Genomic DNA, 13859 nt, shown 5'->3' on the forward strand with positions numbered 1-13859 from the left:
TAATGACCCTGGAATAGCAGGTATAAACCAGGGGTGTCGTCCGCAATCCAGGATAAATGGTGACCTATGAATAAAGAAGAGAAACAGGCCTTACCTCTCGGTGTCTCAGCTGAAAGCTTCTGCCCTCATGGTAGCAGTTGTAAGTTTTTAGCAAGCTTAAGAGCTCCGACCTAAAAAGGTAAACACACATATAATCCTGGGGCGTGGCAGGGCTTTGGGGCATAATGATACACGTCTTGTTAGCCACACATAATCAAGTTTAGAGACTAGACGCTGCCATCAGACACGTGCCTTTTAGTCTTCTAGAGGTTTCCACATGTCAGACCTTGTGGGAGGTGTAGGGCTAGGAAGAAGAGGAAGAGAAACTCACAAATGGCCCACATAATTGTGCAAACTGTGTTTGCACACTTTCACTATCACAGATGAGAGTTCCTGACAATCTCCCTGTACTTTCCTTCTGAGTCATTTCCTCAATAAATCCCCTGGGATTGGATTAGTGGCATTTTAAAGACTCTTGCTTTCCCCCCCAATTACTTCCTGTGTGTCCAGGGCAGCTGCTCCGGGGTCACCATGAGGGGTGTCTGCCTCTTCCTCATGCTGGCTTTCTGGAGGTCTGACCAAGAGATGAAGGTCACAGCCGTGAGCTAAGATCCTGAAAGTCTGAGGGAGGCCACTCTGCCCAAACGCCTTCTCCCCAGAATAAAGGGAAGCCACAGCAGATAGAGGACAGTCCCTGAACCCGGCTGGGCTCTGCAGAGGAGTGCAGGCCAACAGATCAGAAAGGCACAATGTCCTTTTAAACCTTCCAGTAGTCACATCACAAAGGAAAACAAAACAGGTGATACTAGTTTTCATGATGCATTTTATTTTATGGCACAATATATCTAAAATATTTTCATGTCCACATGTAATCAATATAAACATTATTAATGAGGTCTTATTCATTGTTTTATTTTGTAATAAGCGTTTGCCACCTGTCTTTCATATTAACATATAAACATTATTAATGAGATCTTGTTCATTATTTTATTTTGTAATACATGTTTGCCACCTGTCTTTTATATTAACTATACTTCTCTAGCCATAGGTCACGTGCTTGGCAGCCACAGGTGGCTCGTGGCTCCCCTGCTGGGCAGGGCGGTTCTAGAGCCTCTTCGGGCAGCGCCTTCACGGACACTGGAGCACTCCAGGGTATGGATGAGCAAAACCTGCCGTTGGTGCTCTGGGGTGCTGCCTGATGTGGGGACCACGGTAACTGAGGGCATAAGTGATTCACTTGTGATTCAATTAATGTTACGGCATTTACAAAGCAGGAGTCAATGTTGCATTTTCACTGTGCTTGTAAGTGTATAAATGGTGAATATAAACTTATTAGGATACATGTACATGAAATTTATCACATTATGGTTATTATTATGACTTATTGTTATGACTTCCCCAAAACTATATTTAATGTTTTTTTTTTATTTGATAGAGAGAATGAGAGAATCCTAGTAGGCTCCATGATCCTGTGACCCTGGGATCATGACCTGAGATGAAATCAAGAACTGCTCAGCCGACTGAGCCGCCCAGGCGCCCCTGATGTTATTCTTATTACAAAATTTAAACCAGGAAAGTGATGGTGTGGGCAGCACTGTGAATACGATGCTGTCTGTCTCCTCAGGGGTCTAACTGGAGGACCCAGGAAGCAAGTCAGCAAAAGCTAGGAGGCTGCCTTGTCTTCAAGGAGGCAGATAGGAGCTGCCCAACTCTAGAAAACATTTGGACCCAGCACTCAAAAAGTAAGATAAAATGAAAAATTACTTTAGTTCAGAAATACATTTGAAAAAAGACTCCAAACATTTTTTTTATGGTAAGACGGAGTAAATAAAATTGAAACTAAGCAAAGCTAAAAATCATTATGTCAATAGAACACACTTTTTTCAATAAAAACTCCAAACCCATTTTGAGTTTTATTTTTCCCCCAAACTGGTGAACACAATAAGAGTGTTAGTATTGCTCTAGTTTTTGAATAAATGAAATACCATCTGTGCAGAGTCAGAGTGGGCGCTGTCATGCTTTCCTGCCTTTATGGGCCTGAGGGGGCAGGGGTCAAATCCTCAACCCAAAGAGATCCTTGATCTCCAGGGAGACAGGCTTCAAAAAGAAGTGCCCCCATCATGGTTCCTGGGGCAGGCACACCGTCCTATCTATGAAAAGTGCCCAGAATCCCTCTACCCAAAGGCTGCCCATGGCAGGGAGTGGGCACAAGAAGACCCCTCCCTGTACATAAAGGCTTACTTCAGGATGGACTTGCTATCGCTGACGGGAACATGAGAACTGGGTGGACAATCTTCCTTCATCTTCTCCTCTTGTCTGCAGCGTCAGGGAAGCTACCTGCTGGGAAAAGGAGGAAAAGCATACAGTAGGTGAGCCTGGAGAAGGGAGTGCTGGCCAGGGCAGTGCCCAGAGCCCTGGTGTGCAGGCGTGTGGCTCCAGACTCACCTCCCACCCTTCCCCCTTACACCTCCCACCTCCTGCCCGGGGCACAGGGTGGCCACAGCTCTGAAGGACTTAATGGGGCCCCACGCCCACACAGATCAGCCAAGTTCCCCTGGGTGGGGACAAGGTCAGAACTGCTGAGCTAGCCGGCACTCAGTCCCCCTCCCAGAACCTCTCCGTAATCCCTAGGGATCGATCTGTCTTCTAAATGTTTCACACCACGGCTCTCTTCCTCAGCTAGGACACCCTGAATGATGGTTTCTGCCTCCATCACTCCTCCAAACCCCCAAAGCACCCTGGGCCTTTCTCCTCTGTTCCCACTGAGCCCAGGCTGGTGGCCCTCTCACTGCATTTGGAATCAGCACACCCGGACCAGTTCTCCTGGTGGTGGGTTAATTGGTACAGGGGTCACTATATGCTGGAGACTCTGTTGAACATTTCCTATGAATTATCTTTTTTACTCCTTATAACAACAGTATGAGGTAAATAGTATCCTCTTACCATTTAATGGATGAGAAAACAGAAACAGAAGTTAAGGACTTGGCCCAAGATTTCCAGTGAATCAGTAGCAAAGTCATTGTTTGAACATAAACATTTAGATTCTGGCCACCAAAACCCGTCTCACACAGTGGCTTAAACCCTCCAGCCTTCCTTTTCTTATCGATGCAGTGGGGTAATCTCTACCCTATAAGATTGCTAGTTGATTCACATGTGAAACCGTGTATTCACAACCTGGGAAATCCACTACTGAGTGTTTTCTCTATCTTGTTGGCATCTTCTGCACAGATTTCTACTTCTTTCCCTTTCCAACTTACTCCGGCTGAGGACTTTCTTACTGAGGTCCCCCATGTGTCATGCAGTGAGCCACAGTGCCTCTCTCTCTCTCCCCCCAATGGCGGCCCTGTCTCTACCTCTCAAGTTGCAGCTAGGACCCTGAGGGGTTAAGTCACACTGGGAAGTGGCTCAGATGGGGTGCACAGCCTGTCCTTCATGTCGCAGAGCAGCCCCTTCACAAAACCCTAACATCTGTTCACACAAACCTGGCTCAGTCAGGTCTTCCCCACGTGTGTGTGCGCTCGCAAATGTTCCTAGGGGTTCGAGGTCAGGTTCAATTGCTGCTACATTAATGTCCTCAAGGTGGAGAGAGTGCTCTGCCCCCTTGGGCCCCGACTCACTAGCTGAACGCACTCTCTTCCCACTTGTTTGATACCACCCACAAACAACACAGGCTTGCCTTCTGTGTTGGCATCAGGCCTGAATGGGCACTTGATTCTGGAAGCAGGGGAAACAGGGAGAGGGGGAATGAATTGAGGGAGGTGGGCTTCTCAGTGACCTCAGAATCATACTATAAATACCTCCCCTCTCCCTGGGTCTAGAGTGAGGGAAAACACAGTTTAGAGAGAGGTCAGACCGCTGGGGACAGGGCAGGGCACTATGGGGTTCTGGAGCGGGGGCCTCACTGCTGGGCAACAGGATTTCAAAATCGGGTTTCAGTTCCTCAACCCCTCAGCCTCTAGTGGAAAAAAGTGATCTGCGAGGCTCCCTCTCTGGGGAGTTCCTCAAACACTTCCATGCAGAGCCGGTTTCAGCCCAAGAAAAAAGCATCTGAGTTTCTCACCCAACACTGTCTCCGGGGGCCCTGGCACAACGGTGCCTTGCTTTAAGCAGGCTCATTACAGAAAGAGCTGGACGTACCCAGAAGAAACAGCAGGTGGTTTTCCCTCTGGCCTCCTCTGTGACCAGCTTCTCTCGCACCCCTCCTCACTTCCTGCTCTGAGGGCTAGCCTCCCCAGGCTGCTCTCATCTCTCCTAATGTGCCCTCTGCTTTGTTCTCCTGGGTCTTTATGGTGCTGTTCTCTGTCCAGAAGTCAGCCTCCTGCTTGCCCTGTAGTCTGCAAGCTAGCTCTGCCGGGAAACCCTTGCCAGAGCGGCTCCCTCCTCCTATATCAGAAGAAGTTCTTCTGGAGCCCAGCACCTGCTCTGGGCTCCTGGCTGTGCTGGGCCCGCAGGGTCTGACCCATTGAATGGGGAGCAAATAGGACGGTGGGGGAGTGCAGGTGCTGGAGGTGGGAGGGGAGGCTGAAGCCGCAGGCCTCCACACTAGGGATGTTATTTTTCTGGCTCACTATTTGTTTCCAGCCCGAAGCCCGAGCCTGACACACAGCAAGATGTGTGATGTGTAATCGACGGCTATTAAATTATTGGATGGATTTGAGAAGTCTCATAGGGTCCTCCAAAGTCAACTTTCCCAGAGTCGTGCATCCTGGGCTAGAATAAAACACGAACAAGTTTCCGGGGGCTAAAAAAGTGACTCGGCTGAGATGCTGGTCACAGGAGTCCAAGGAGAACTGGGAGACACATTCTTTCTCTGGAGGGGCAGCTCTTCTGGTGCCTCACGAGAGCCAGAAACCTGCATCTGTGAGCGCTATATTTCACTGTTTAGAGAGGGGCACTGTGGCGGAGACATTGACTGCCCTGGAATGACCTGTGATCGTTCACATTCCTCAGCCCCCCGTGGGGCCATGTGACTAGCATGTCACACATTGCACACAAGAGGTGGTGTGTGTGTCACTCTCAGACTAGTGAATTCAAGCCAGCATGCGACCCTGTCTCTGCCGTGGTGACCCAGAAAACCACATGTCCTGATCGGTACAGCTTCCAGATGGTCACCCTGGGTCCCAGAGTGCCTCTGACGTCCAGAGCTCTCTGTCAACTCACGGTGGATGTGGACTGGGAAAGAGAAATAAATCTCAGCTGCTGGTGTCTCAGGGATTTGTTGCTGCAGCATAATCTACACTATCCTGACCAATGCACTAAATCATTCAATTAGAAGTATATAGTTAAGAATAAAATGTAGCTAGACAAAGCATACTTGCAACATGGCCAACTTTAGTGGGGCTCCAGTGCGTGATTTCTGATTCACAACAGGACCCAGGTTACAATACTTTGATTATCCTACAGCATACGGGGAATATGCCAATTTTGCTCTCTTTAATAGGAATACTTGTAAGTGAAATTTCTATAAGTCAAGCAGTGATTAGTTAGAACTCTGGGCCAGGGGCTTAAAGACCCTCATGGCTTTAGTTTCCTGCCTTTTCCTCTCTGAGCCTTAGTTTTCCCATCTGTACAATGGGAATATTGATCTCAGGTAGGTTAGAAATTTTCTTAGCTGGAGAACTCTTTGTTCAAAAGGAATAGTTACGCAAATCAGATTAAAGGGGGCTACTTGGGTGGCCAGAACCCCCATCCAGGGCTTTGCCTAGGGCTCTGGATGATATTATTTGCAAAGCACGGTACAAAGTAACACATGAAACCTCTCCACATTGGCTTTCTAAAGAACTTTGCCCTCTAGAATCTCCTTTTTAAAAGGACATGACCAACATGCCGAGGGGCTCCAGCTGGAGTGAGGTGGCATAAGCTGGGGGATGGGGTCAGGAGAGTGAAGACCGGTCCTGGATTATAGATGGTCAAGTGAAGAGAGAAAGAGGAAGGTGGTCCATCGGGTAGATAGCTTATCTTGGCAGGGATGGGGGATGGGGTTGTACACTGTCCCAGGGGAGGGCACAGGAAATAAGTGAGCAAGGCTGGGGATAGGCAATGAAGGCCCACTTCAGCCAAGAGGGTCTCTTCCAACTTGCTGGGTTGGTTCTGAGCCTTATCTGGCAGAAACCTTGGCCCCCTAGAAAAACAGTATCTTCTGTGAGAGAATCACGCATTTCTGTGTCTTCTGACATGCATCATCTGTCTGTCTGCTTCTCACATGGCCACCGTTCCACCCCGAGGAGACGTCTCCACCTCCCTGAATTCCAGACCCGAGCTTGGGGTCACTCATAAGATCACTCTGAATCTGAACACTGTGCCTTTGTGCCTCTGTTACCAGACTGAATGTTGAGAGGATTTTCATTCATTTTGATAATCCAGTGTCTTGTAGAGTTCTAAAGTGAGGTACGTGTGCACCTAAGAGGTATCCTACAGACAACTGCTGAATGAGAGAATTGCAAGGGAGGGAGGGAGAGAGAAAAGAAAGCAACAGGAAGAAAGCAAAGAAAGATCCCTCACTGTTTGAAACATGTTCCTGAAACTGCCCTTTAAATATTCACTCTCCTCGTGCACTGGACAGGGCCCTAGAGAATCTCTAATGCAGTTCTTTTCAACCCTTAATAACAAGCACAATCTCGTTTTTACAGGCAGAAGCCCAATGCACAAATGGAATACAGCAAGGCTACTTTGTGGGACGTGTGGGTGGCCCAGTCGGTTAAGCATCTGACTTTGGCTCAGGTGGTGATCTCGTGATTCTAATATTAGTTCAACCCCTGCATCAGGCTCTCTGCTATCAGCACAGAGCCTGCTTCGGGTCCCCTGTCCTCCCACCCCACTCCTTCTCTGCTCTCCCTCTCAAAAATAAATAAACATTTAAAAATTAAGAACATAGAAATCTTAAAAAAAATAAAGCAAGGCTACTTTGGTTGAAGCAGGAGTGGGGGAGAGCATGGGCTAGGGCCCAGCTGTCAGCCCGGCGCAGCCTAAAAACCAGAGTGACCGATGCAGCTGGGCAGGCTGAACCCTATGGCCTGGGCTCCAGCCCTTCCTTTTGTCCCAGCCTCCTCCCCTCCCCCAGCCTCCAGGGCGCACAGCTCAGGTCTCCAGGTTTTCTTCCCTGGGCTGGAGGAGGCTCTGATTGCAACCAGAGGACTCTAGACTGCAGCCAGGCCTCCTAGTCCCCTAGAGGAGGGCCCCCGGGGCAAGGTGCCAGCCATGGTTACCTACCTGTCCCCAGTGAACAGGCAGTGAACTGTGTTTCCACTTCAGTGGCTGCTCCATCAGCCGTGTGGAGGGGCTGCTGAGGACAGCAGGCACCAGAGCCTGCCCTTGCTATTGTCTCTGGCCTTTGGTTTGGGACAAAGGACACTGAAGCCTTTACAACGGCTAGGCTTGGCCCATCTCTCCCTTGTTTGTGGTCATGGAGCCAGTTATCCCAGAAGAAGGAAGCTTTGTGGCCCTTTGGGTCACCGCGACAGCCCAATTCCTACTGGCCAGGGCCAAAGGAGAAAAAAAAAAAGGCTAAGCAAGTGGGGTTTTCATGAAGCCAAACTGAGTGCATTTGAAAGCCTTTTCTTTCAAGATGACGCGCTGCCTACTTTTTCCTCTTACAATGCCCTCTCTTTTCATTAAATGATGGCAAAAATAGATGGTAATTGTCCTCACTTGGCAAAATGGTAAATGTGTCACTATCCAAATTAAAATGTTCTGGGGATGTCTGTGAGATCTGAGGGCTTAACCTCTGTTCTAACACTTTGTTTTCTTATTTAGGCATGCTTAAAATTGAATGTGCAAATAAAGTGATGTGGGAAGCAAAAGACAGGAGTTCAGAGGTGTGGGGCTCAGCCAGGGGCCTCGGGCCTGGGCTGTTCCCACCAGAAGGAGGCAGGCTCTGAGAGAGAGGGCAGGCGCAGGACACTGCCTGGCATTCCTGAGAAGCCGGTGTCTTCTGCTCTGCAGCCCAAGACCACAACTTCCCGAGGCCAGCCAGGGGCAGCAGGGGGCACTGGAAACAAGGAGCCCTACAGGCCCCCCCAACCAACCCCCCAGCACCTGTCAGCCAGCAAATGGTGGAGCCTGGCCACGGAGGAAGATGCCATGCCTGCTGTCACCAGCTGCCTCTGAGAGGGGGTCTGGCTGCACATAGGCTGCCCCTCAGCGACACATTTTTGCTGAGAAAGCCAGTTGTTAGGATGAGGACAGCAGACAGCGACCCAGCAGCTGCTGCCCCCCGCCCCCCACTGCTGTCCTTACCCTCCTCTCCATTTCCATTGCTGCCCACCCCCCTCCCTCTGCCACCATCTGCCTGCTGGCTCAGCCACAGCCCTCCTTGCCTCGGCTCGGTAGCTGGGAAGGGGGCCCCGGGAGGACACTGTGCACACTCCAGATGGTGGTGATGGTGGCTGAGGGAGAGCAGGAGAGGTGGCCGCCGAGCCCCCAGCCATTCCACTCACTGCCTTCTCCTGGGCTGACTCATGGACCCCAACTCGCCTTTACTGCATCCTCTGGCCTCCTGGGTCCTGGGCTCCCACCAACAGGTCTCCCTGAGCCCATTCTGGTACCCAGGGCTCCCTGACACCGTCGCCCTTCCCCTGAAGAGCTTGTCTCTCTGTGTGCATGTAGGCTGGCCTTCCTTACAGCTCCCCGCCCCAGCACACAGGCAGTGCTTACCCAGGCCCCTGAGGCAGGATTTTGGATTTCTGCTCTTGCTTTCAAGACAGGGCAGCTCGGGGCAAGAAAGCCATTTTCGACCCTCCTGCTCGCTCTCTCACACACACTTGGCCTTGTGGGACTCATCCTTGCCTGTGGAAGAGGGTATCTATGGAAATAGGAATCCCTCAGCCATGCTTTTGGGTCAAACAGGTGCTCAGAATGACCAACAGCCTGAGTGTCTGGGGCCAGAGGTGCAGTGGGGTGTTGGGGGCAAGCCCTCCAAGGGCTCAGGGACAGCTGCTGCTGGACCACACTGGGTGCCTTCTGTGGCTTCCCCCACCCCTGCTATCTACTGCACCAGGCCTGTGTGCCAAGTGCAGCTGCTCGAGGTGGTTTCTTGTGACACACAGTGGGGCTCTTTCACAGTGAGGGAGAGCAGGAGAGGTGGAGCCCTTTGGAATCTCTTGAAAGCATAACACACACTCCCCAGAAAAATGCACAATTGTGCATGGGTGTGCAAGTATGCACACACCACATCTGCATACGCATACCACTGCAGGGGGCTTAGGAAGTCCCTATTCATGTGCCCCTGGATTCCCAGATCCCAGGTTAAGAACTTCACGTGCCAAAACGTGTCACCATGGGGTGACGAGAGAGAGGAGGCAAAGGGGCATCCCAGAGAGAAGTCCGGGTGTGGATTTTGCTGTAGTGTCAATGTGGCATGTGATATCACCATGTTGTGCCATCCGTTGGGCCTCAGTTTAGCCAGGATTATGCTGGCAGCTGATCTAGAGTGTCGTCAGGGCTCTTCCCAAGCTCTGCAGTTCAGAGGCTGCATGACCTCCCTGCCCCCACCCCCCAAAGTCAGGCAGAGCAAGGTGGAAGGGGTTCCAAATCTCTCCCTCAGCAGTGCGGCCTGGGGAAGGAGGTCAGAGAGCCAGAAAAGAAAACTGAGCAAATTGTTAAGTTCCCCTTTCACGAGAGCAGAAGCTCTGGGAAGCATAGCTTCTTCCTATTTGATTTTAATTTACTTTGAAACAATTCCCAAATATTTTTTTCCATGTACTCTGTGACCAGATAAACAACCCAACCTTTACAAGGATCTGGGTTTGAAGCTCTGCTCTGTGATTCTTTAGCTGTGTGACCTTACGGGAAGTCCTGTTCCATCTCTGAGCCTCAGTTCCTCATTAGTTGAACCACTGACTGCTATAAGATGGGCCTCGTAGGGAGCTCACCCATAATAAACCAAAGATCCCATGATAGAGTCAGAAGTGGTGGTGGGGCTCTGGAGATGGGGACCCGGGACTCAAAGAGGGTGGCAGTCCTACCCCTGGGGTGGCTGTGAGCAAGGACATATGGCTGAATATACTCTTAAAACCAGGGCCCAGGTCCCTGGAGGCCCAGTCCAGAGGGCCTTCTGGTAGACCTCCTGGTCAGGGTCTCCCTGTGAGGCTTTGCGTTTACAGGATCTGAACTGAGACATGCTGAGTTCTGTTCATGTCCTTTGTTCTCTGTCATTGTCCAGCTGACCTGGGCCCAGAGGGACCCTGGACCTTCACTCTGTTCTCAACCTCCAGATCACCCACTGGAGTCTCATGGTGGAAATATGGCCTCCTTTGCCAGTTCACAGGGGCTGTTTGATTTGCAGCGTCAACCTCACTTTCACTGTCAAGTCGAACCACCAGCACCAAACACACAGAGAATGATGACAAGAACTACTGAAATACACTTCACCACTGACAGAGAGCTGAACCACACCCCATTACAACTTGCAGCCAGAAATGTTTTGACCCAAGTTTAATGCAGTCCATCTTCTCTGCTCACCCTTCCCCTTCTCTTCTCCCCCTTCTCCTCTCCTTCAGTCTCTCCTCCCTTCCTCCCATTAGCACCTCTTACCCTGGTGGTTCAGCTCAAAGATTATACTGGGGAGCAGGAGGCAAGCAGACCTGCATTAACCTGTTAGTTCTACCAATTCACTGCAGGTTTTTTTTCTTATATCATGGCTACTGGCAACAAATCTTGATTGGACCCTGAGCAGTTCAACTACAAACAAGCTAGCAAGGGTTTCTTCTGCCAGTGCAAGTGTGTGGCTTTGAGTCTAACCTACCTGGGTTCAAATTCCAGAATCCTAGCCCCACTTGCTGGGACTTTATTTGTTTATGAAGTGAGGTTCCTAAAGCTTTCCTTACAGTGTTTTAAGAAAGCACTGACCAGCACTAACCCTGCACAGATCCTGGTGTGGGAGGAGGCTCTCCCTCCCACAGGGCTGTGTCCGATTGTGAAAACACTGCGAATCTCTTGGGGATTAGAAGTGCCTTATTGAGTGTCAGGAGCTTGGGGGAGAACAGGATGGCAGGTAGGGTGAGCTCTGAAGTGAGCAGCTGAAATGAATGAGACCTGGCACAACAAAGTCTGAGTTCAAATCCTGACTCAACCACTGACCCATCTGGGTGAAACTGGACAATTTCCTAAATCTCTCTGCCTTAGTCTTCCCATCTGAAAATGGGGATAATGAAAGTATCAGGGCTGTGAGAAATAGGCGCCATTTTGTGCTAATGCCCTTTGCACAGGTCTGGGAACAAGACAAATCCTCTATAAATAGCGTTGTGAGGCAAGCCCCTCCTGCTATTATCTCGGGGCCGGTTTTCCATCTGTGAAATCTGAGAGTTGCGCCTGAGCAACTCTCCCCACAACTAACATCAATGCTTCTAGGATATTGCCTAATATGAGAGGCAAAGAGGGCAAAGGTGTACCTGCGGCCACTCTCACCTATCGTGCTCAGGTTTGAGCCCCTGAAGTGCCTTCCCTCTGGAGAAGGTGCCTGGTGCAGTGCCCACTCTCAGCAATGGGCCTGAAGCCTGGGGATAGCCAGGCTGGCAGGGGAAGGAACTCTGCACGCGGCAGCCAAGGGGCACCGGTGCCCAAGCTCCAGAGCCAACTGCTGGGGGCGGTCTTGGGCTCGGGGACGGGGGTGACGGTGCTCCGTGGACACCCCCAAACTCTCCTGCCTCTGCATCACTCACCATCCGCTCATCGCGCAGTCCAGAAGCCGCTGCCCGTGGTGTGCCCTCGCCGGCACTGGAGCTGTTTCGGCAGCGCCTTACTGCCCCAGTTTCCCCGGGCTTGGCTCGTAGGGTCCGCCCCTTCCCGCCCCTTCCCGCCCCTCGCCCGGCGCCGGCCAATGGCCCGCCCCGTACTTCCCTCTGAGACCCGCCCCTTCCCACCTCCTCCCCGCCTCTCGCCTTGCGCGGGCCAATGGCGCTGCCCCATCCGTCCCACCCCGCCCCGGGCACACAGGGGAGGGTGGGCTCCGGGCGGTGCCTGAGGGCAGCAGGGAAGGTTTGGGGACCCAGGCCAAGAGGTGTCCCCGCGCCACGACGATGGTGCCCGGAGACGCTTGGAGGAAGCTGCCCCGACTCTGTTGAGAGGGTCCGGTGTGTGGACAGAGTCCGGCACTCTTGGGTGATCAGGACCCATGGGTTTCCAACAAAGGCCGCTGCGTGGGTGCCGAAATTACTAGTGTGCACTGGGGAGGATGTTATTAGTTAAAGCCAGACCATTGTCATCTTTTTTGCTCAGAGGGCACCTGTGTGTGGTCCTACTGTTTGGTGTGACCTCTTAGAACCCTTCTGAGTTTAAGATATGCGATCCGATGGTAAAAAGGAGATAAAAACTCTGGCGCCTGGTGCCTGGGAGACTCTGGGGTTAAACGTCCGCTCTTGATTTCCTCTCAGGTCCTGATTTCGCTCAGGTCATGATCTCATGGTTCTGTGATGGAGGCCTGGCATTGGGCTCTGTGCTGACAGTACGGAGCCTGCTTGGGATTCTCTTTGATTCTTGCTCTCTCTCCCTCTCTGCCTCTCCCCTGCTTGTGGGTGCCTGTACGCTCTCTCTGTCTCTGTCTTTCCCTCTCAAAATAAAATAAACTTAAAAAAAAAAAAAGGAGATAAACTTCTCTCCCAGTCACCGCCTAAGGATGGAGATTTGCCTGCAGAGGCAGAGAGGACAAAAGCGCAAGGCCTTTTAGAGAACTCAACAGTTCATTGTTTCTGGGGTATGGAGGTTAGGAGGGTGGGTGGGGGGGAAGGGGCTGATGGAAACATTTGGAGTTTCTGTTTTATATCACTGTCCCTAGTCCTGACCTCCAGACCTCTTCTCTTGTACTCTCAACGCAAATCATTTTAGTGACATTCAGTCTGTAGTTCCTAATCTTTGTAGAAACAGATGGCCATTTTAGAACCTGATATGTACTGTTTAGAAAAATGCAGGTAAAATCAACCTGGGATTTGAGTTTATGGGCCCTCCGGACCCCTTTTGCGAGGGGCTGTACTAATCATTGCTGCTGGATTTGGGGCTAAGAGACTGGCTCTGCTGTATGACCTTGCCATGTTGCAACTGCTCTGGGTCTCCATTTCCTCATCTGCAAAAATGAGGGGACTAAAGATGACCAGAAATTCTTCAGCTTTGCCCTTACATGAATTTGTGGAGAATGGCCCGTCCTCTGCCAGCTTAGGGCCTGTGGTCAGGGACTTTCACTCCTGCATAGCCAAAAGTTCTGGTCATCAAAGCTGAAGCCCATAACTGTTGCTTCTGAAAGTTTTTCAAAAAACAGTGGGCAACAAATGTCCATCAACTGATGAATGAATTAAGAAGATGTGGCGCGTACGCTCAAGTGCACGCACACATGGGCGCGTGCGCACACACACACACACACACATTGGAATACTACTTGGTGATGAAAAAGAATGAAATCTTGCCATTTACAACAGTGTGGATCGAACTGGAGGGTATTATGCTAAGTGAAATAGGTCAGTCAGAGAAGGACGGATATCATATGATTTTACTGGTATGTGGAATTGAGAAATTTAACAGATGAGCATAGGGGAAGGGAAGGAAACATATAACAAAAATAGAGGGGGAGGCAAACCATAAGAGACTTTTAAATACAGAGAACAAACTGAGGGTTGATGGGGGTGGGGTGAGGGCATAGGGGGGTGAGCTGAATGGGTGACTAGCATTAAGGAGGGCACTTTTTGGGATGAACACTGGGTGTCATATGTAAGAGAGGAACCACTGGGTTCTACTCCTGAAGCCAAGACTACACTATATGTTAGCTAACTTGAAAAAAAAATATATAACAAGACAAACAAAAACAGTGGGCAAAATTCAACATAGCCCTTAACCTC

At 50.6% G+C, this 13859-nt stretch overlaps 1 protein-coding gene across 3 annotated transcripts in view; it reads right to left on the bottom strand.

Moving 5' to 3' along the window:
- The window catches only part of RASSF4 (Ras association domain family member 4), a 31408-nt gene extending 19621 nt beyond the window's left edge, over nucleotides 1-11787 (bottom strand). For 2 of the 3 annotated variants that reach the window (XM_029932154.1, XM_029932152.1), the window contains exons 1-3: nucleotides 11697-11787; nucleotides 2281-2379; nucleotides 95-170 (exon numbers count right to left, since the gene is read on the bottom strand). In XM_029932154.1, the coding sequence (XP_029788014.1) occupies nucleotides 95-170; nucleotides 2281-2342 (138 nt within the window). In that variant the 5' untranslated portion in view covers nucleotides 2343-2379; nucleotides 11697-11787. The remainder of the gene's footprint in view (nucleotides 1-94; nucleotides 171-2280; nucleotides 2380-11696) is intronic. The other variant, XM_029932153.1, reaches the window with a different exon arrangement.
- Between the last annotated feature and the right edge of the window lie 2072 nt (nucleotides 11788-13859).

This window comes from Suricata suricatta, chromosome 2 (assembly GCF_006229205.1).
Source record: "Suricata suricatta isolate VVHF042 chromosome 2, meerkat_22Aug2017_6uvM2_HiC, whole genome shotgun sequence".
Taxonomy (NCBI): Eukaryota; Metazoa; Chordata; class Mammalia; order Carnivora; family Herpestidae; genus Suricata; species Suricata suricatta.